Source organism: Pristiophorus japonicus, chromosome 15, assembly GCF_044704955.1.
Source record: "Pristiophorus japonicus isolate sPriJap1 chromosome 15, sPriJap1.hap1, whole genome shotgun sequence".
In the NCBI taxonomy this organism is placed as follows: domain Eukaryota; kingdom Metazoa; phylum Chordata; class Chondrichthyes; family Pristiophoridae; genus Pristiophorus; species Pristiophorus japonicus.
Window position 1 is genome coordinate 1,993,228 of NC_091991.1, and position 23,164 is coordinate 2,016,391.

Genomic DNA, 23,164 nt, shown 5'->3' on the forward strand with positions numbered 1-23,164 from the left:
GGGGCATGAAATCACCCATGATCCTGAGGCTGGACATGAGGGCGATGGAGAGAGGGGTGGGGGGGGGGGGATATCTGCCTTGAAATTCACGTTCGGCCTGGTGCTTAGCATTGTGACTGAAAGAAAGAAAGACTTGCATTTATATAGCACCTTTCACAACCTCAGGTCATCTCAAAGCTCTTTACAGCCAATGAAGTAATTTTGGAGTGTAGTCACTGTTGTAATGTAAGAAACACCGCAGCCAATTTGCACACAGCAAGCTCCCACACACAGCAATGTGACAATGACCAGATAATCTGTTTTTGTGATGTTGATTGAGGGATAAATATTGGCCCCAGGACACCAGGGAGGACTCCCCTGCTCTTCTTCGAATAGTGCCCTGGGATCTTTTACATCCACCTGAGAGAGCAGACGGGGCCTCGGTTTAACGTCTCATCCGAAAGACGGCACCTCCGACAGTGCGGCGCTTTCTCAGCCTAGACTTTTGTACTCAAAGTTGCTGGAGTGGGACTTGAACCCACGACCTTCTGACTCAGAGGTGAGAGTGCTGCTCACTGAGCCACGGCTGACACAGCTGCCAGTGGGACTAAACTGCTCACCGCTGTCACCGGCAAGATTAAACCGAGTTTTTCCTCTTATCAACTTGCACTGTGATACAAAGAAACGTTAAACGCTAACCTACCGTACAATTGCACACGCCATTCCCTCCCATGCCATCGAAGCAATCTCCTTTTTTGTTACAAGGGACCTCTGCTCCTCCGGGGCACTCTGTAATTATATCAGCCAAATATCACAGCATTACACAGAATTACATTACATCCAGTGTACAGCACACAAACAGGCCACCGCTCCGTGCCGGTGTTTATGCTCCACACCAGCCCCTCCCACCCCTCTCCATCTCCCCCATCACCATACCCTTCTATTCCTTTCTCCTCATGTTCTTCTCTGGCTTTCCTTTAAATCTATCGATACTATTCGCCTCAACTACACCTCGTGGCAGCGATTCCACATTCTAACAACTGTGTGGGTAAAGAAGTTCCTCCTGAATTCCCTGATGACTATTAGTGACTATCTTATATTAATGGCCTCTAGTTTTGGCCTTCCCCCCAGATAAGTTAATCCTGACTGTGTGAGGTAAATTTACATTACAAAAATTTGTATTATTAAAATTTGTATTTATATGGTCATGGGTTTAAGTCCCACTCCAGAGACTTGAGCACATAATCTAGGCAGATCTGAGGTCGGTCGGTCGGTCTGTCCTTCTTCCTTCCCGCAGCTATTTCACCAAAGTTACGACAGATGAGTGGACATTCACTCCTATAAACTCTCCCTAAAAACCTCCACCTCGACCTCATCCTTTCAGACCCTGTTTACAACCCACCGTTCTGGCCAAGCTTTTGACTGCCCTTCCTGCTTTGGCTCCATTTTATTGCGGTCACGTCTCGGTGAAGTGCCCTGGGGACATTTTAAAGACACTAGTGACGAGTTGCTGTTTGATGATGAGGTTTTAACTCTGGTCGTCACTTGAAATATTCCACGTGCAGTCGACACACCGTGAGCAATTAAAACTATCTCCGATAAAGATATGTAGTAACGGAAGTATTGCGGTGCCGAGAATACTTCGACAGTCCATATTAAAACCAATGAGCCTGTTTTCTGTCCAGGACTGGAGTCCTTTCCTTATCAGGCCCCAGGGTCGGCCAGTTCAGAGATGGGCTGACACAGCTTATCCCGGGCAGAGCTTTTCTGACTTTTCTGATTCTCTCCATGCTGATTACTCCGTTTTTTTGGCATCGCTTTCTGCCGAAAGGAAGAATCCTTATCCCTGACTTGCCACTTCAGAAAAGTCCTTATCAGTGATTTACCACTTCCCCACAAAGACTTCACCCATTACATGACTGATCAGCCATTCCTGTTCTCGTGTTTTATCACAGATAAGGAACACGTTTTTGCCTGAAGACCACTTCCGTCCCACGCACAAAACAATGTTGCAATCATCACTTTCTTGGTCTGAGCACTTGCCGGTCAGTTTATAATGTGGGCCTGTTGTTAGTGCAGTGGCTTACAGTAAGGGCAGTCCAACCTGTGCTGCCCCTCCTGACTACCCCCCCTCATCCCCACCCACCCCTCCCTCTCGACCCCCACCCCTCTCCCTCTTCACCTCCATCACCTCCCCCACACTCCTCCCCCCACCCCAAGCTCTTGGGATTTGGGCCGAGAACTACAGACAACTCAGCCCTACTTGTGCTTTCATTTAATTGAATCATTGAAATTTACAACACGGAAGGAGGCCATTCGGCCCATCACATCTATGCCAGCCAGCATTGAGCTATCCAGCCTAATCCCACTTTCCAGCTCTTGGTCTGTAGTCCTGTAGGTTACGGTACGTTAAATGCACATCCAGGTGTTTCTTAAATGTGTTAAGAGTTTCTGCCTCTAAAGACAGACTTGCATTTATATAGCGCCTTTCACGACCACTGCACGTCTCAAAGTACTTTACAGTCAATGAAGTACTTTTGGAGTGTAGTCACTGTTGTAATGTGGGAAACATAAGAACATAGGAACAGGAATAAGTGATTTCGCCGCTTGAGCCTGTCCTGACATGCAGTGAGATCACGGCTATCTGCGACTTAATTCCATATACCCGCCTTTGCCCCAAAATCCCTTAATACCTTTGGTTAACAGAAATCTATCACTCTCAGATTTAAAATTAGCAATTGATCAATTGGCATTTGTGGAAGTGAGTTTCTGCCTCTACCACCCTTTTAGGCAGTGAGTTCCAGACCCTCACCACCCTCTGGGTGAAAACATTTCTCCTGAACTCCGCTCTAATCCTTCAACCAATGACTTTAAATCTATGCCCCCTGGTTGTTGACCCCTCTGCCAAGGGAAACAGGTCCTCCCTATCCACTCTATCCAGGCCCCTCATAATTTTATACACCTCAATCAAGTCTCCCCTCAACCCCCTCCTCAAAGAAAACAACCCCAGCCTATCCAATCTTTCCTCACCGCTAAAATTCTCCAGTCCAGGCAACATCCTCATAAATCTCCTCGGTACGCTCTGTAGTGCAATCGCATCTTTCCTATAATTGGTGACCAGAACTGCACGCAGTACTCCAGCTGTGTTGCTAAAGTAATTGGTGCGAGTGGCGTACCACGGCAACGTACAGCGCCAGCTGGTACAGGAGGTCGACGGCTGTGAAGAGTGACGTCAGCAAGATCCAGGTCAGTGATTGGAGCATTGGCAGGTACAGCAGGAGCGGCGAGAGACTGTAGAGGGAAGTGACCGGAGCCCAGGGAAGGCGTGAGTTCGGGGCCCAGAAGTGGCGAGGGCCCAGGGGCAGCACGGGCCCAGCCCACACTGCGATATGTGTGCGCACTAGATCCGTGCAGCAGAGCTGGTCTCCAGTCCTCTTGGGTAACCCTTGCCACTGGACCAAGACCTCGCTCTGTCAAGCCCGTGTGGTGGCTGGTGTGCAACGGTCACCCCACGTTAAAAAAATCCACGCACAGGCATCTTCCACCCTTCAGGATGTAGTTCGGGTCCTTCATTGAAAGGCCGGTGAATTTGGCGTGGAAGCAAGTCATCCTCGTTTCGAGGGACTGCCTATGATGATGATGAGTACGGGCAACAAGAAGTAGGGGGCGGAGTGGGGTGATCAGTGGGACTGTGGATCGAGGGGATCTATCCTGCTCCTACTGGCTCCCCAGAATGAAGAATCCTGAGCGGGACAGCGATCCTTGTAAAGGGATCCTTTAACGGGCATCAGGCCCCTCTTGACATATTGAAGGGGCCGAATGCCTGTTTTCGATGGCTAAAAAAAATGAGAGCCACAAATTGTGTGGTGAGACCAACACAGGTTAGGCACAGCCCGTCCCACTGCTAAACTGATAGATCTTGAGCCCATTTCATGTTGTGAACACAAGAACACAGGAACAGGAGTAGGCCATTCAGCCCCCCGAGCCTGTTCCGCTATTCAGTTAGATCCGAAGGGACGGGCGATGGCCTCCGTTGCCCTCAGCAAGTTTCATGTTCAGCCATGAACTCATTGAATGGCGGTGCAGGCTAGAAGGGCCGAATGGCCTACTTCCGCACCTATTTTCTATGTTTCTATGTTTCTATCATGGTATTCTGTGACCTAACTCTATACAACCAGCCTTTGCCCCATACACCTTAATACCTTCAGTTAACAGAAAGCTATCAATCTCCGATTTAAAATGAACGATTGGCCTAGCATCAATTGCCATTTGCGGAAGAGAGTTCCACATTTCTACCACCCTTTGTGTGTAGAAGTGTTTCCTAATTTCACTCCTGAAAGGACTGGTTCTAATCTTTAGATTGTGTCCCTTGTCCTGGAATCCCCAACCAGCGGGAACAGTTTATTTCAATCTACCCTATCAGTTCCCCATAATGCCAGAAAAAATAACCAGATTATCGTGAAATCCCAACTGTTTCACAATCTCCTTCGGGGAACCTGTCACCTTTACTTGGCCTGGCCGACTCGTGATCCCAGGCCCTTGCGAATTACTCTTCAGCCCCAGTTTTGCCCAGCACTGGGTGCTGTTTTTTCAGTGCCCAGCGATGTTGCTGGCACTGAAGGTTAGTGAAAGGTCTCCCAGGGTCGGGGCACTGGCCTCGACGAGCAGTGCCAGGATATTTGGTGCCATACATTCTGGCGCTGGTGTGCGTTGAAAAGCAGTTTACGCGCCATTTCGGGACATAAGGCCGACCTTCCTCAGTAGCAATTTTTTAAAAATCCTCGCACAGACACACGCAGCACCGTTGAAAAAAGCCTTACCGACAGTTAAAGAAATCGGCGCTGGCCTGCTCCTATCCCCGGCCGAAGGGCCTCCCTGGCTATTTTCAATCAACTTTATGAAATAAATTAGCAAAAAGAAAATTTTCCATTAATGTTCCACCTTCGTTGAGAGAACTGCGGGCCGGCAAATTAAACAGAAATCTTCACCACTCGCCTTTTCCATCCAAGTTCCAAGTGGTCCACATACAACATAGTCGGTCTTTCAGCGCATGCGCAGTGTGTCAGACGCACTCTCTGAGCACCGCCCCCGAGAGGGACTCGGGTAGAGCCGGCGCGATGTGGAGATTTCTGTTACCGGAAACTAGGGATTTTTTCCCTGCCGCTGACGGTGCTCAAACAAATGTGCGTACAGGTAAGTGTACAGGTAAGTGTAGAAACATAGAAACATAGAAAATAGGTGCAGGAGTAGGCCATTCGGCCCTTCGAGCCTGCACCACCATTCAATGAGTTCATGGCTGAACATGCAACTTCCGTACCCCATTCCTGCTTTCTCGCCATATCCCTTGATCGCCCTAGTAGTAAGGACTACATCTAACTCCTTTTTGAATATATTTAGTGAATTGGCCTCAATAACTTTCTGTGGTAGAGAATTCCACAGGTTCACCACTCTCTGGGTGAAGAAGTTTTTCCTCATCTCGGTCCTAAATGGCTTACCCCTTATCCTTGGACTGTGACCCCTGGTTCTGGACTTCCCCAACATTGGGAACATTCTTCCTGCATCTAACCTGTCTAAACCCATCAGAATTTTAAAAGTTTCTATGAGGTCCCCTCTCATTCTTCTGAACTCCAGTGAATACCAGCCCAGTTGATCCAGTCTTTCTTGATATGTCAGTCCCGCTATCCCGGGAATCAGTCTGGTGAACCTTCGCTGCACTCCCTCAATAGCAAGAATATCCTTCCTCAAGTTAGGAGACCAAAACTGTACACAATACTCCAGGTGTGGCCTTACCAAGGCCCTGTACAACTGTAGTAACACCTCCCTGCCCCTGTACTCAAATCCTCTCGCTATGAAGGCCAACATGCCATTTGCTTTCTTAACCGCCTGCTGTACCTGCATGCCAACCTTCAATGACTGATGTACCATGACACCCAGGTCTCGTTGCACCTCCCCTTTTCCTAATCTGTCACCATTCAGATAATAGTCTGTCTCTCTGTTTTTACCACCAAAGTGGATAACCTCACATTTATCCACATTATACTTCATTTGCCATGCATTTGCCCACTCACCTAACCTATCCAAGTCGCTCTGCAGCCTCATAGCATCCTCCTCGCAGCTCACACTGCCACCCAACTTAGTGTCATCCGCAAATTTGGAGAGACTACATTTAATCCCCTCGTCCAAATCATTAATATACAATGTAAACAGCTGGGGCCCCAGCACAGAACCTTGCAGTACCCCACTAGTTACTGCCTGCCATTCTAAAAAGTACCCATTTACTCCTACTCTTTGCTTCCTGTCTGCCAACCAGTTCTCAATCCATGTCAGCACACTACCCCCAATCCCATATGTTTTAACTTTGCACATTAATCTCTTGTGTGGGACCTTGTCGAAAGCCTTCTGAAAGTCCAAATACACCACATCAACTGGTTCTCCCTTGTCCACTCTACTGGAAACATCCTCAAAAAATTCCAGAAGATTTGTCAAGCATGATTTCCCTTTCACAAATCCATGCTGACTTGGACCTATCATGTCATCTCTTTCCAAATGCGCTGCTATGACATCCTTAATAACTGATTCCATCATTTTACCCACTACCGATATCAGGCTGACCGGTCTATAATTCCCTGTTTTCTCTCTCCCTCCTTTTTTAAAAAGTGGGGTTACATTGGCTACCCTCCACTCGATAGGAACTGATCCAGAGTCAATGGAATGTTGGAAAATGACTGTCAATGCATCCGCTATTTCCAAGACCACCTCCTTAAGTACTCTGGGATGCAGTCCATCAGGCCCTGGGGATTTATCGGCCTTCAATCCCATCAATTTCCCCAACACAATTTCCCGACTAATAAGGATTTCCCTCAGTTCCTCCTTCTCACGAGACCCTCTGACCCCTTTTATATCCGGAAGGTTGTTTGTGTCCTCCTTAGTGAATACCGAACCAAAGTACTTGTTCAATTGGTCCGCCATTTCTTTGTTCCTCGTTATGACTTCCCCTGATTCTGACTGCAGGGGACCTACGTTTATCTTTATTAACCTTTTTCTCTTTACATATCTATAGAAGCTTTTGCAGTCTGTCTTAATGTTCTCTTCAAGCTTCCTCTCGTACTATATTTTCCCTGCCCTAATCAAACCCTTTGTCCTACTCTGCTGAGTTCTAAATTGCTCCCAGTCCCCGGGTTCGCTGCTATTTCTGGCCAATTTGTATGCCACTTCCTTGGCTTTAATACTATCCCTGATTTCCCTTGATAGCCACGGTTGAGCCACCTTCCCTTTTTTATTTTTACGCCAGACAGGGATGTATAATTGTTGTAGTTCATCCATGCGGTCTCTAAATGTCTGCCATTGCCCATCCACTGTCAACCCCTTAAATATCATTCACCAATCTATCCTAGCCAATTCACGTCTCATACCTTCAAAGTTACTCTTCTTTAAGTTCTGGACCATGGTCTCTGAATTAACTGTTTCATTCTCCATCCTAATGTAGAATTCCACCATATTATGGTCACTCTTCCCCAAGGGGCCTCGCACAACGAGATTGCTAATTAATCCTCTCTCATTACACAACATCCAGCCTAAGATGAAATCCTCCTCCACTGTATTGCTTCCAGTTTGGTTAGCCCAATCTATGTGCATATTAAAGTCACCCATGATAACTGCTGCACCTTTATTGCATGCACCCCTAAGTACTTTGGTTCGGTATTCACGAAGGAGGACACGAACAACCTTCCGGTTATAAAAGGGGTCGGGGGGTCTAGTAAGGAGGAGGAACTGAGGGAAATCCTTATTAGCCGGGAAATTGTGTTGGGGAAATTGATGGGATTGAAGGCCGATAAATCCCCAGGGCCTGATGGACTGCATCCCAGAGTACTTAAGGAGGTGGCCTTGGAAATAGTGGATGCGTTGACAGTCATTTTCCAACATTCCATTGACTCTGGATCAGTTCCTATGGAGTGGAGGGTAGCCAATGTAACCCCACTTTTTAAAAAAGGAGGGAGAGAGAAAACAGGGAATTATAGACCGGTCAGCCTGACATCGGTAGTGGGTAAAATGATGGAATCAATTATTAAGGATGTCATAGCAGTGCATTTGGAAAGAGGTGACATGATAGGTCCAAGTCAGCATGGATTTGTGAAAGGGAAATCATGCTTGACAAATCTTCTGGAATTTTTTGAGGATGTTTCCAGTAGAGTGGATAAGGGAGAACCAGTTGATGTGGTATATTTGGACTTTCAGAAGGCGTTCGACAAGGTCCCACACAAGAGATTGATGTGCAAAGTTAGAGCACATGGGATTGGGGGTAGTGTACTGACATGGATTGAGAACTGGTTGTCAGACAGGAAGCAAAGAGTAGGAGTAAATGGGTACTTTTCAGAATGGCAGGCAGTGACTAGTGGGGTACCGCAAGGTTCTGTGCTGGGGCCCCAGCTGTTTACACTGTACATTAATGATTTAGATGAGGGGATTAAATGTAGTATCTCCAAATTTGCAAGTGGGCAGGGAGGTGTTGCTACAGTTGTACAGGGCATTGGTGAGGCCACACCTGGAGTATTGTGTACAGTTTTGGTCTCCTAACCTGAGGAAGGACATTCTTGCTATTGAGGGAGTGCAGCGAAGGTTCACCAGACTGATTCCCGGGATGGCGGGACTGACCTATCAAGAAAGACTGGATCAACTGGGCTTGTATTCACTGGAGTTCAGAAGAATGAGAGGGGACCTCATAGAAACATATAAAATTCTGACGGGGTTAGACAGGTTAGATGCAGGAAGAATGTTCCCAATGTTGGGGAAGTCCAGAACCAGGGGTCACAGTCTAAGGATAAGGGGTAAGCCATTTAGGACCGAGATGCGGAGGAACTTCTTCACCCAGAGAGTGGTGAACCTGTGGAATTCTCTACCACAGAAAGTTGTTGAGGCCAATTCACTAAATATATTCAAAAAGGAGTTAGATGAGGTCCTTACTGCTAGGGGGATCAAGGGGTATGGCGAGAAAGCAGGAATTGGGTACTGAAGTTGAATGTTCAGCCATGAACTCATTGAATGGCGGTGCAGGCTAGAAGGGCCGAATGGCCTACTCCTGCACCTATTTTCTATGTTTCTATGTTTCCTGTTTGATGCCCTCCCCAACATCACTACTACTGTTTGGAGGTCTGTACACAACTCCCACTAGCGTTTTCTGACCCTTGGTATTCTGTAGCTCCACCCATACCGATTCCACATCATCCAAGCTAATGTCTTTCCTTACAATTGCATTAATTTCCTCTTTAACCAGCAACGCCACCCCACCTCCTTTTCCTTTCTGTCTATCCTTCCTAAATGTTGAATACCCCTGGATGTTGAGTTCCCAACCTTGGTCACCCATGTCTCCGTGATGCCAACCACATCGTATCCATTAACTGCTATCTGCACAGTTAATTCGTCCACCTTATTCCGAATACTCCTCGCATTGAGGCACAGAGCCTTCAGGCGTGCCTTTTTAACACACTTAGACCCTTTAGAATTTTGCTGCAAAGTGGCCGTTTTTGTTTTTTGCCTTGGGTTTCTCTGCCCTCCACTTTTACTCATCTCCTTTCTGTCTTTTGCTTCTGTCTCAATTTTATTTCCCTCTGTCTCCCTGCATTGGTTCCCATCCTCCTGCCATATTAGTTTAACTCCTCCCCAACAGCACTAGCAAACACTCCTCCTAGGACATTGGTTCCAGTCCTGCCTAGGTGCAGACCGTCTGGTTTGTACTGGTCCCACCTCCCCCAGAACCGGTTCCAATGCCCCAGGAATTTGAATCCCTCCCTGCTGCACCACTGCTCAAGCCATGTATTCATCTGAGCTATCCTACGATTCCTACTCTGACTAGCACGTGGCACTGGTAGCAATCCCGAGATTACTACTTTTGAGGTCCTACTTTTTAATTTAGCTCCTAGCTCCTTAAATTCGTCTTGTAGGACCTCATCCCATTTTTTACCTATATTGTTGGTACCAATGTGCACCACGACAACTGGCTGTTCACCCTCCCTTTTCAGAATGTGCTGCACTTGCTCCGAGACATCCTTGACCCTTGCACCAGGGAGGCAACATACCATCCTGGAGTCTCGGTTGCGGCCGCAGAAACACCTATCTATTTCCCTTACAATCGAATCCCCTATCACTATCGCTCTCCCACTCTTTTTCCTGCCCTCCTGTGCAGCACAGCCACCCACGATGACATGAACTTGGCTGCTGCTGCCCTCCCGTGATGAGTCATCCCCCTCAACAGTACTCAAAGCGGTGTATCTGTTTTGCAGGGGGATGACCGCAGGGGATCCCTGCACTACCTTCCTTGCACTGCTCTTCCTGCTGGTCTTCCATTCCCTATCTGGCTGTGGACCCTTTACCTGCAGTAAGACCAACTCACTAAACATGCTATTCACATCATTCTCAGCATCGTGGATGCTCCAGAGTGAATCCACCTTCAGCTCCAATTCCGCAACGCGGTCCGTCAGGAGCTGGAGGTGGATACACTTCCCGCACACGTAGTCGTCAGGGACACCGGAGGCATCCCTGATTTTCCACATAGTACAGGAGGAACATAACACGTGCCCAAGCTCTCCTGCCATGACTTAACCCTTAGATTAACTTAAATTGGCAACAACAGTGCTACAAGTTGCTCACTGATATAGAAGAAAAAAAAGAAAAACTACTTACCAGTCACCAGCCAATCACTTACCCCCTTGGCTGTGACGTTACCTTTCTATTTCTTTCTACTTCTTTTTTGCCTTCTCCCTGCAGCTGCACAAGCCACGCCTCTCCACGCACCTCCCGACTCTCTCCACGCATCTGGAACTCCTGAGCCTCCTCCGACGCGTTGGGCCTTTTTATAGGCTACATGTACAGGTAAGTGTACAGGTAAGCATACAGGTAAGTGTACAGCTAAGTGTACAGGTAAGTGTACAGCTAAGTGTACAGGTAAGTGTACAGGTAAGTGTATGGCTAAGTGTACAGGTAAGTGTACAGGTAAGTGTACAGGTAAGTGTACAGCTAAGTGTATAGGTAAGTGTATGGCTAAGTGTACAGGTAAGCGTACAGGTAAGTGTACAGCTAAGTGTACAGGTAAGTGTACAGGTAAGTGTATGGCTAAGTGTACAGGTAAGTGTACAGGTAAGTGTACAGGTAAGTGTACAGCTAAGTGTACAGGTAAGTGTATGGCTAAGTGTACAGGTAAGCGTACAGCTAAGTGTACAGGTAAGTGTACAGCTAAGTGTACAGGTAAGTGTACAGGTAAGTGTACAGCTAAGTGTATAGCTAAGTGTACAGCTACATGTACAGCTAAGTGTATAGCTAAGTGTATGTCATTATTTATGCTTGGGGAAAATTGGGGCCAGTATTACCTCTATAATATCTTTCTTTTTACATATGCATTTCTAAGAGGCCCATAAAGTGAAAGTCACTGTATAAATGCAAGTTCTTTCTTTCTTTCTTTCTTTCACTCTGCACTTGCCCCAGTCTAATGGATGAGTGGAATGGCTAGGTTCAGGTCTTTTAGTAAAAACTCGATGGATTGGTGTTTTTCTTTGATGGTTTAATCCTATGCAGGCACTCGTGAACATTCTTATCATGAAGGAAACATTCGGTCGGGCTCAATGAATAGAGAGGGTGCTGTGAATGAATTATGCTGTCATCACCCTGGAGTACACTTGGAGGGCTTTCTGCAGAGAGGAAGGAAGCCTACACCAATAACTTAAATACCAACACCAGCTCGGATATGCTGCTTAGACAGAACACTTATTTTCATTCATTTACATCACGGGGCCAGGGTAAGGTTATTGGGAAGTTCCATTGATGAGTCCACAAAACCTTAAGTTATTCACTTTACAAGAACCATTTCAAATCCGTCAGCTAACTTTGTAATCAAGAATGCGCTGCAGCAACTCGCCAAGGCTTCTTCGGCAGCACCTCTGAAACCCACGACCTCTACCACCTAGAAGGACAAGGGCAGCAGGTGCAAGGGAACACCACCACCTCCACGTTCCCCAATCAAATCACACAGATAGCTCATGTTCCTTCATCATCGCTGGGTCACAATCCTGGAACTCCCTCCCTAACAGCACTGTGGGAGCACCTTCACCACACGGACTGCAGCGGTTCAAGAAGGCGGCTCACCACCACCTTCTCAAGGGTCAATTAGAGACGGGCAATAAATGCCGGCCTGGCCAGCGACGCCCACATCCCAGGAACGAATAAAAAAAATGTAAAATATCCTGCTGATACCTCGTGTCCAGATACACACAGGAGTGGTCAGTTGCGTAGGGTATTGAGGGGCTGCTGTTGTCTGTGGGACTTTACCCCAACACGAGTCCCAACATAGGGACAACATGGGAGGAACTAACACTTCATTAAATGTAAATAAATAGCAGATTGGAATGTGCCTTTAATCAATTGAATTCTGAATTTCAACAGTTTCAACAGTAACCTGTCTCCTTCTGGAATTGGGCTCAGCCCCTCAGGGAGAGTATATCGGTCTCGGAGGGGAGCAGTGCAGATTCACCAGACTGATACCAGGGCTGAAAGGGTTAAACTATAACGGCAGGCTGCACAGACTGGGTTTGTAGTCCCTAGTATGGGAGATTGAGGGCTGATCTGATCGAGGTTTTTAAAAAAATTTGTTCTGGGGTGTGGGTGTCGCTGGCAAGGCTGGCACTACTGCCCATCCCTAATTGCCCTCAAGAAGGTGTTTAAAATATTCAAAGGATTTAATATGATAGACATAAGAACATAAGAATATAAGAAATAAGAGCAAGAGTAGGCCATACAGCCCCTCGAGCCTGCTCTGCCATTCAATAAGATCATGGCTGATCTGATCATGGACTCAGCTCCACTTCCCCGCCCGCTCCCCATAACCCCTTATCCCCTTATTGTTTAAGAAACTGTCTATTTCTGTCTTAAATTTATTCAATGACCCAGCTTCCACAGCTCTCTGAGGCAGCGAATTCCACAGATCCACAACCTTCTGAGAGAAGAAATTTCTCCTCATCTCAGTTTTAAATGGGCAGTCTCTTATTCTAAGATCATGCCCTCTAGTTCTAGTCTCCCTCATCAACGGAAACATCCTCTCTGCATCCACCTTGTCAAGCCCCCTCATAATCTTATACATTTCGATAAGATCACCTCTCATTCTTCTGAATTCCAATGAGTAGAGGCCCAACCTACTCAACCTATCCTCAATAGTCAACCTCCTCAACTGCCTTCAAAGCAAGTATATCCTTTCGTAAATATGGAAACCAAAACTGCACGCAGTATTCCAGGTGTGACCTCACCAATACCCTGTATAGCTGTAGCAAGACTTCCCTGCTTTTACACTCCATCCCCTTTGCAATAAAGACCAAGATTCCATTGGCCTTCCTGATCACTTGCTGTACCTGCATACTAACCTTTTGTGTTTCATGCTCAAGTACCCCTAGGTCCCGCTGTACTGGAGCACTTTGCAATCTTTCTCCATTTAAATAATAACTTGCTCTTTGATTTTTTTCGGCCAAAGTGCATGACCTCACACTTTCCACCATTATATTCCAAATTATATCTGTCAAGTTTTTGCCCACTCACTTAGCCTGTCTATGTCCTTTTGCAGATTTTTTGTGTCCTCCTCACACATTGCTTTTCCTCCCATCTTTGTATCATCAGCAAACTTGGCTTCGTTACACTCAGTCCCTTCTTCCAAGTCGTTAATATAGATTGTAAATAGTTGGGGTCCCAGCATTGATCCCTGCGGCACTCCACTAGTTACTGGTTGCCAACCAGAGAATGAATCATTTATCCCGACTCTCTGTTCTCTGTTAGTTAGCCAATCCTCTATCCATGCTAATATATTACCCCCAACCCCGTGAACTTTTATCTTGTGCAGTAACCTTTTATGTGCATCTTGTCAAATGCCTTCTGGAAGTCCAAATACACCAAGTACGTGGAGAAATTATTTCCTCTGATGGGGGAATCAAGAACAAGGGGACATAGGAACAAAAGGAGGCCATTCAGCCCCTCGAGCCTGCTCCACCATTCAATGAAATCCTGGCTGATCTGTATCCTAACTCCATTTACCCACTTTGGCTCCATATCCCTAATGCCCTTGGCTAGCAAATATCTATCGACCTCAGATTTAAATGCAAGTTTTTAAAAAATTATTCATGGAGCTCGCACCTACTGCTGTGAGATGGAGTTCTGCACTTTTACCACCCTTTGAGTATAGGAGCAGGGAGATCTTACTGCAGTTGTACAAGGCCTTGGTGAGGCCACACCTTGAATATTGTGTACAGTTTTGGTCTCCTAATCTGAGGAAGGACATTCTGCTATTGAGGGAGTGCAGCAAAGGTTCACCAGACTGATTCTCGGGATGGCAGGACTGACATATGAGGAGAGACTGGATCGACTAGGCTTATATTCACTAGAATTTAGAAGAATGAGAGGGGATCTCACAGAAACATATAAAATTCTGACGGGTTTAGACAGGTTAGATGCAGGAAGAATGTTCCCAATGTTGGGGAAGTCCAGAACCAGAGGTCACAATCTAAGGATAAGGGGTAAGCCATTTAGGACCGAGATGAGGGGAAACCTCTTCACCCAGAGAGTGGTGAACCTGTGGAATTCTCTACCACAGAAAGTTGTTGAGTCCATTTCGTTAGATATAATCAAAAGGGATCAGGGTATATGGAGAGGAGACAGGAATGGGGTACTAAAGTTGCTAAAATGATCAGCCATGATATCTTAAATGGTGGTGCAGGCTCGAAGGACCAAATGTTTCTATGTTTCTATGAAGTTCCTAACTTCTTTCCTGAATGGCTTTCAAGACTGATTATTGTTGGATAAGGGTATCAAGGGATATGGAGCAAAGCAGGTAACTGGAGTTGAGGTAAAAGTAAAACCATATGTACAGTCCCAGGGTTAGAATACCCATGTACTGTCCCAGAGCTGGTATCTGCATGTAGATTCCCAGGGTTAGAATCCCCATGCACACTCCCAAGGTTAGAATCCCCAGGTACAGGCCTAGCAGGCTCGAGGGGCTATTCCTACTGCTCCTATCTTATTGAGGGACAGGTTTCCAGAGCTTGGTAGCTAAATGCTCCTATCACTTTGCCATTTTATTCCCACTTTCAAAAATCCTCCTCCTTGACCAAGGCTTCAGGTCCTCATCCCAGCCTCTGCACTCTCCTCCCCCTTTCCCCCATAGAGACCCCTCACCGTGAAACGCTCACAATGTTTTCCTGCACGTGAGCTCTTGCTATCTGAATGCAACTTGCTGTAAATCTGGAGCGAACGGCATTGCCCTCCAGCCCCTCCCTTCATCACTCCCCGCAGGATTAGTGAAGGGGTGTTTAAACCTAACCCTTCCCCATTCCCTACCTAATGCTGGTCTACGGCAACCAATAGCTTTTAACACCCACGATGTTTGCATGTTGACTCAGCACACTGCGGCTGTCCATTCGAGATTGACAGCTCTCTACCCGCTTTAATCAGCTCATACTCCTTACCGATAGTCGCTGGCATTGTGAGCAGAGATTTCTGAGACTTCCTCAGGTCAGTGGTAAGCATCAACAACTGTTCATCCCATGCCCCTCCGCTTTTTCTCGTGGCTAATAATCATTGCAACTGTTCTGCAAAAGCAGGATGTTTAAAGTTCTTAGAAGATGGAATCTGCTGCAGGATTAATGGGCCCTCTTATCAATAAGGAAACACCAAGTGCAACTCACTGCATAACAATGTTAAAGGCAGGAAGGCAGAATTCTGAAAATTATGCTCTGCCAGGTCTCAGTTCAGCCATCAATTTAATTATTGATACAACTATATTCTGAGATTATGTCTGACAATTCTCACCCTGTCCTTACAGGGTAAAAAGAAATAAAGAAAGACTTGCATTTATATAGCGCCTTTCGTGATCTCAGGACGTCCCAAAGCACTTTACAGCCAATGAGATACTTTTGGAGTGTAGCCACTGTTGTAATGTGGGAAATGTGGCAGCCAATTTGCGCACAGCAAGCTCCCACAAACAGCGATGTAATAATGACCAGATAATCTGTTTTAGTGATGTTGATTGAGGGATAAATATTGGTCCAGGACACCGGGTAGAACTTCTTCAAAATAGTGCCGTGGGATCTTTTACGTCCACCTGAGAGAGCAGACGGGGCCTCAGTTTAACGTCTCATCCGAAAGACGGCATCTCCAGTAGTGCCATTTAAATATTGGTACAACTATATTGTAAAAATAAATAATTAAATAACTTGCATTTATATAGCGCCTTTCATGACCTCAGGATGTCCTAACGCGCTTCTGCGCTCAGCAAGCTCCAAACAGCAATGTGATAATGACTAGATCATCCGTTTTAGTAATGATGGTTAAGGGATGAGAAGGACCTATTTCCCTTAGCAGAGAGGTCAATAACCAGGGGGTATAGATTGAAAGTAATTGGTAGAAAGATTAGAGGGGAGTTGAGGAGAACCTTTTTCACCCAGAGGGTGGTGGGGGGTCTGGAACTCACGGCCTGAAAGGGTGGTAGAGGCAGAAACCCTCATTACATTTAAAAAGTACTTGGATGTGCACCTGAAGTGCCGTAACCTACAGGGCTACGGACCGAGAAAGTGGGATTAGGCTGGGTAGCTCTTTGTCGGCCGGCGCGGACATGATGGGCCGAATGGCCTCCTCCCGTGCTGTAAATTTCTGTGATTCTATGATAAATATTGGCTGACAGAACATATCTAATGTTCCGACTGAGAAAGAAGTCAGAAATAAAATCCTGAGTTTGATAACAGGAAATATATCAGTGTATGGTATAAAGGAAGTAATTCATGAGCATTTGACAAGTGTAAAGGTAATAATTTGAATCTAAAATGGGTCAATGAGTTACTCATGATTTGGAATCCATGGAGTGTGACGGAGCTAGCAGGCGGAGTATGTCGGGTGTGTAGACTTTCAGGAAGCATTTTCTAAGATTCTTCATGAGATTGAATAAAGGAGGATAATAAATTTGCTTGATCAATTTGTTTAATAGAAAACAGAGAATAGTGATCAATGATATTTAATCTAATTGGGCAGCTGTCACAGCATAACCCCACAAAAGTTCCAGGCTGGAGTTCTTGTTCATAGAATCATAGAAATTTACAGCACAGAAGGAGGCCATTCGGTCCATCGTGTCCGCGCCGGCCGACCAAGAGCTACCCAGCCTAATCTCACTTTCCAGCTCTCGGTCCCTAGCCCTGTAGATTACGGCACTTCAGGTACACATCCAAGTACTTTTTAAATGTGGTGAGGGTTTCTGCCTCTACCACCCTTTCAGGCAGTGAGTTCCAGACCCCCACCACCCTCTGGGTGAAGACATTCCCCTCAAATCCCCTCTAAACCTCCCCTCAATTAATTTAAATCTATGTCCCCACAATCTTTATTGATGGTCTTGACGAAGGTATTAAACTAAAGAAGAAAGAACGAACTTGTATTTATATTCCACATCATCGCAACGTCCCAAAGCATTTTATAACCAATGAGGTACTTTTGGAGTGCAGCCATTGTTATAATGTAGGAAACACGGCAGCCAACTTGCGCACAACAAGGTCTCATGAACAGCGATGAAATAAATGACCTGATAATCTGTCTGAGGTTGAGGGATAAATATTGGCCAGGACCCAGTAGAACTCCCCTGCTCTTCTTCGAAATAGTGCCATGGAATCCTTTGTGTTCACCTGAGAGAGCAAACGGGCCTTGGTTTAATGTCTTATCTGAAAGGCGGAACCTCTGACAGTGCGACACTCCCTCAGCACTGCACTGGAGTGTCAGCCTAGATTATACACTCAAATGTCTGGCGTGTGACTCGAACCTATTCTCAATGACAAGAGTGCTAGCATATGAGCCAAAGTTGACACCTTGTGAAGAATGTACGTCTGTTTCGAGATGTTCCGAGGGAAGATGAGATTCCAGGAGATCTAGAAAGACTTAGCAACATTGTATTCGGTATTGAGAAATGCAAGGTGATAAGGCACTAACATGGCAAAGATGGTTGCAAAAGTTTAGCATTAAAGAATGCAAATCAAGAAAGAAGGCTTGTGGGTTAATGCACTGAAGAGAAAGCACCGTCACAGTATAGATGGATTTAAAAGCCTTTTTCTCAATCTTGGCTAGGAAGTTTCTCGATCAAATTGCATCATCTCAACTGCACTTATACCTGCTTACCTGTGCAATGTTGCTCTGTAACATAAATATTATTTTCCATAGTAATTATCAATCGGATAATGGCATTCAAGTTCACTGTTTCTTGCTTTGGATATCACATTTTCCCAATGGATCAATCAGCTCTAATCGATCATTTAGATGAGAACATAACAACATAAGAAATAGGAGCAGGAGTCGGCCATACGGCCCCTCGAACCTGCTCCGCCATTCAATAAGATCGTGGCTGATCTGATCATGGACTCAGCTCCACTTCCCCGCCCGCTCCCCATAACCCTTTACTCCCTTATCTGTCTATCTCCGCCTTAAATATATTTAATAACCCAACCTCCACAGCTCTCTGAGGTAGACAATTCCAAAGATTCATGAACCTCTGAGAGAAGAAATTCCTCCTCATTTCCGTATAAATGGGTGACCCCTTATTCTGAGACTATGCCCCCTAGTTCTAGATTCCCCCATGAGGGGAAACATCCTCTCTGAATCTACCTTGCCAAGCCCCCTCAGAATCTTATACATTTCAATAAGATCACCTCTCATTGTTCTATACTCCAATGAGTATAGGCCCAACCTGCTCAACCTCTCTTCATATGACAACCCCTTCATCTCAGGAGGTAAATAACTTTCTCTCCCAAACCTGTTCATTTGTCTCTCTTTGCTTTCTTATTTTGTTTGACATGCAACATACTATGAGCTTCTGCGTGCACCGTAAGCGATTTCCGTGTCACATCTGTACAAGGCACAGTACAATGATTTGAAGCACACAGTTGTCCTTGTGCTCGAGGCTTTTGTATCGGGAGCCGAGCTTTTACACCCACTCTAGACCAGAGAAGCTGGGATTGTTGTCCTTGGAGCAGAGAAGGTTGAGGGCAGATTTAATAGTGTTCAAAATGATGAGGGACTTTGAGCAGAAAGAGAGAAATTGTTTCCACTGGCAGGAGGGTTGGTAACCAAAGGACACATTTAAGGTCATTGGCAAAAGAACAAAGGGGAGATGAGAAAAGAAAGAAAGACTTGCATTTATATAGCGCCTTTCACATCCTCAAAACATCCCAAAGTGCTTTACGGCCAATGAAGTACTTTTGGAGTGTAGTCACTGTTGTAATGTAGGAAACGCAGCAGGCAATTTGCGCACAGCAAGCTCCCACAAACAGCAATGTGATAATGACCAGATAATCTATTTTTTTGTTATGTTGATTGAGGGATAAATATTGGCCCCAGGACACCGGGGATAACTCCCCTGCTCTTCTTCAAAATCGTGCCCTGGGATTTTTTTACACCCACCAGAGAGAGCAGACAGGGCCTCAGTTTAACGTCTCATCTGAAAGACGGCACCTCCGACAGTGCAGCACTCCCTCAGTACTGCACTGGGAGTGTCAGCCTGGATTTTTGTGCTCAAATCCCTGGAGTGGGACTTGAACCCACGACCTTCTGACTTAGAGGCGAGAGTGCTGCCCACTGAGCCACGGCTGACACATCACAATGAGGAGAATTGTTTTTACGGAGCCAATTGTCATCATCATCATAGGCAGTCCCTCGGAATCGAGGAGGACTTGCTTCCACTCTCAAAGTGAGTTCCTTGATGGCTGAACATTCCGATACGAGAGCCACAGACCCTGTCACAGGTGGGACAGATATTCGTCGAGGGAAGGGGTGGGTGGGGCTGGTTTGCCGCGCGCTCCTTCCGCTGCCTGCGCTTGGCCTCTTCACGCTCTTTGCATTGAGACTCGAAGAGCTCAGCACCCTCCCGGATGCACTTTCTCCACCTCGGGCAGTCTGCGGCCAGGGTCTCCCAGGTGTCGGTGGTGATGTCGCACTTTACCAGGGGGGCTTTGAGGGTGTCCTTATAACGCTTCCGTTGTCCTCCTTTGGCTCGTTTACCATGAAGGAGCTTCGTATAAAGCATTTGTTTAGGGAGTCTCGTATCTGGCATGTGAACTATGTGGCCTGCCCAGCGAAGCTGATCGAGTGTGGTCAGTGCTTCAATACTGGGGATGTTAGCCTGGTCGAGGACACTGATGTTGGTACACCTGTCCTCCCAGGGGATTTGCAGGATCTTGCAGAGACATCGTTGGTGATATATCTCCAGTGTCTTGAGGTGCCTTCGATACATCGTCCATGCCTCAGACCCATACAGGAGGGCGAGTATTACTACAGCCCTGTAGACCATGAGCTTGGTGGTAATGCTCTGGAATTCACTGCCTGAAAGGGCAGTGGAAGTAGATTCAATAGTAACTCTCAAAAGGGAATTGGATAAATACTTGAAAAGGAACAATTTGCGGGACTGTGGGGAATGAACGGGGGAGTGGAACTAATGGGATCGCTCCTTCAAAAACCCGGCACTGGCACGATGGGCCGAATGGCCTCCTGGTGTACTATGTGATTCTATGATTGAGTCTTGTCAGTCCACTGCTTCCCTGTCCCAGCTGTCTGCCAGCTTCCATCCGTTACCATCCCTGAGAACAGGTATTCTCCTTCCTACTGTCACCATTCACAGAAACATTACAACGAGCTGTTAATGTCGCTATCGGACAGATGATCAACAATTCCTGCAAACCTGCCCAGGATTGAAGGACCCCACAGCATAATAAACGGGACTTGATGGGACCCAAACTCCAGCTCTCAAAATTTACCGGCCTGTTTAACCACCGATCTTCACTGATCGCACTTGTACTGAACAGTACAAAAGAATATAAGAAATAGGAGCAGGAGTCGGCCATACGGCCCCTCGAGCCTGCTCCGCCATTTAATACGATCATGGCTGATCTGATCATGGACTCAGCTCCACTTCCCCGCCCGCTCCCCATAACCCTTTACTCGCTTATCGCTCAAAAATCTGTCTATCCGCCTTAAGTATATTCAATGACCCAGCCTCCACAGATTCACGATCCTCTGAGAGAAGAAATTTCTCCTCATCTCAGTTTACCTTATTACTTCACCAAGAAAAGATAGACATTTTAGCATTTATTTAGTGCCTTTCACAACCTCAGGATGTCCTAAAGTGCTTTACAACCAATTATGATTCTAATTTTTGAAGTGTGATCACTGCTGGAAGGTAGGACATGTGGCAGTTAATTCTGTGCACAGCAAGCTCCCACAAACAGGTGATCAATGACCAGGTAATCTGTTTTTATGCACCGGAGTTTTACTGCCTTCAGGATGTTATGTAAATGTAGGTTGTTGTTGTGAGGGTTAAATATTGGCCGGGACCCCAGGGATAACTCCCCTGCTCTTCTTCGCAATAGTGCCCTGGTATAATTTCCGTCTCTCTGAGCGAGCAGACGGGGCCTCGGTTTAACGTCTCATCTGAAAGCCGTCACCTCTGGCAGTGCGGCACTCCCTCAGCACTGCACTGGGAGTGTCAGCCTGTTATTGGGGCTCAGGTCTGTGGAGTGGGACTGGAAGCCACGACCGTCTGACTGAGAGACGAGAGTGCTGCCTACTGAGCCTCTGGGCAATTGTTTGCTGTTTTATGATCACTGAAAGGGGGATAACAGGAGTAAACGTTCAATCGCAGGGCCTGACTTTGTCCAAAATATAAAATTGCCCGAAGCAATGATGAACAACTCCTTACCTGTGCAATCTGGTCCCCAATAGCCAGCACAGCACTCAACCTGGGAGAATTCCTTCACACAAGTGTGTCGGCAGCCGAACACGGCCAGAGAGTACGCCCGGATTGGGATGTAATACCTTGCACAGTGTAAAAGCAGGAAAATCGCAGCTCAAAAAAATGACGCAAGAAATTCAAAAATAAACAGTAAAATGTGTGCATCCGATGTGGACAAGTTGTATTCCCGCGTCACCGTGTGTACCTGCAGTCCTTGATCCCGCTCCCTTTGGTGACCTGGTTATAGCCACTCGGGCAGCGGATCCTGGCGTTTAAGATGCAAGAGTGACACTGGGTTTTAATCTTCACCAGAATTCTCTTCCGACAGCGATTTTTCTGTGAAGTCATAAACAGGCGTAAGTGGAGTCTCCTCATTGAAGGGACAGACTTTGTTCCTCAATAATCACACATTGTTGAATGGCTGTGGTGTAGCATTATCAGTCCCATGTACTCACACTCACACATTCACAATCACTCACACTCACACACTCACACTCACACACACTCACACTCACTCACACTCTCACATTCACACTCACACTCACACGCTCACACACACTCACACACACTCACTCACTCACTCACACTCACACACTCACACTCACACACACTCACACACACTCACTCACACTCTCACATTCACACTCACACACACACTCACAAACTCACACTCACACACTCACAATCACTCACACTCACACACACTCACTCACACTCTCACATTCACACTCACACACACACACTCACAAACTCACACTCACACACTCATACTCACTCACACACACACTCACACTCACACACACTCTCACAGTCACACTCACACTCACACGCTCACACTCATACACACACACTCACTCACTCACACTCACACACTCACACTCACACTCACACACACTCATTCACTCTCACATTCACACTCACACACACACTCACACACTCACACTCACAATCACTCACACTCACTCACACACTCACACTGACACACACTCACACACACTCACTTACACTCTCACACTCTCACATTCACACTCACACTCGCGCACTCATACTCACACACACACACACTCACACTCACACTCACACACACACTCATACACACACACTCACACACTCACACTCACACACTCACACTCACACACTCACACTCTCATATTCACACTCACACTCACACGCTCACACACTCATACACACACACTCACTCACTCACACTCACACACTCACACTTACACACACTCACACACACTCACTCACACTCTCACATTCACACACACACACTCACAAACTCACACTCACACACTCACAATCACTCACACTCACACACACTCACTCACACTCTCACATTCACACTCACACACACACACTCACACTCACACACTCACACTCACACACACACTCACACTCACTCTCACA

General features: G+C 46.5%; 1 protein-coding gene across 1 annotated transcript in view; it reads right to left on the reverse strand.

Annotated features, from left to right (window-relative positions):
• LOC139281369 (stabilin-2-like) overlaps positions 1-23,164 on the reverse strand; it is a 244,136-nt gene that overhangs the window by 215,088 nt on the left and 5,884 nt on the right. Inside the window, exons 2-4 of the mRNA XM_070901523.1 lie at positions 21,960-22,090; positions 21,722-21,837; positions 683-768 (exon numbers count right to left, since the gene is read on the reverse strand). Coding sequence (XP_070757624.1) covers positions 683-768; positions 21,722-21,837; positions 21,960-22,090 — 333 coding nt within the window. The remainder of the gene's footprint in view (positions 1-682; positions 769-21,721; positions 21,838-21,959; positions 22,091-23,164) is intronic.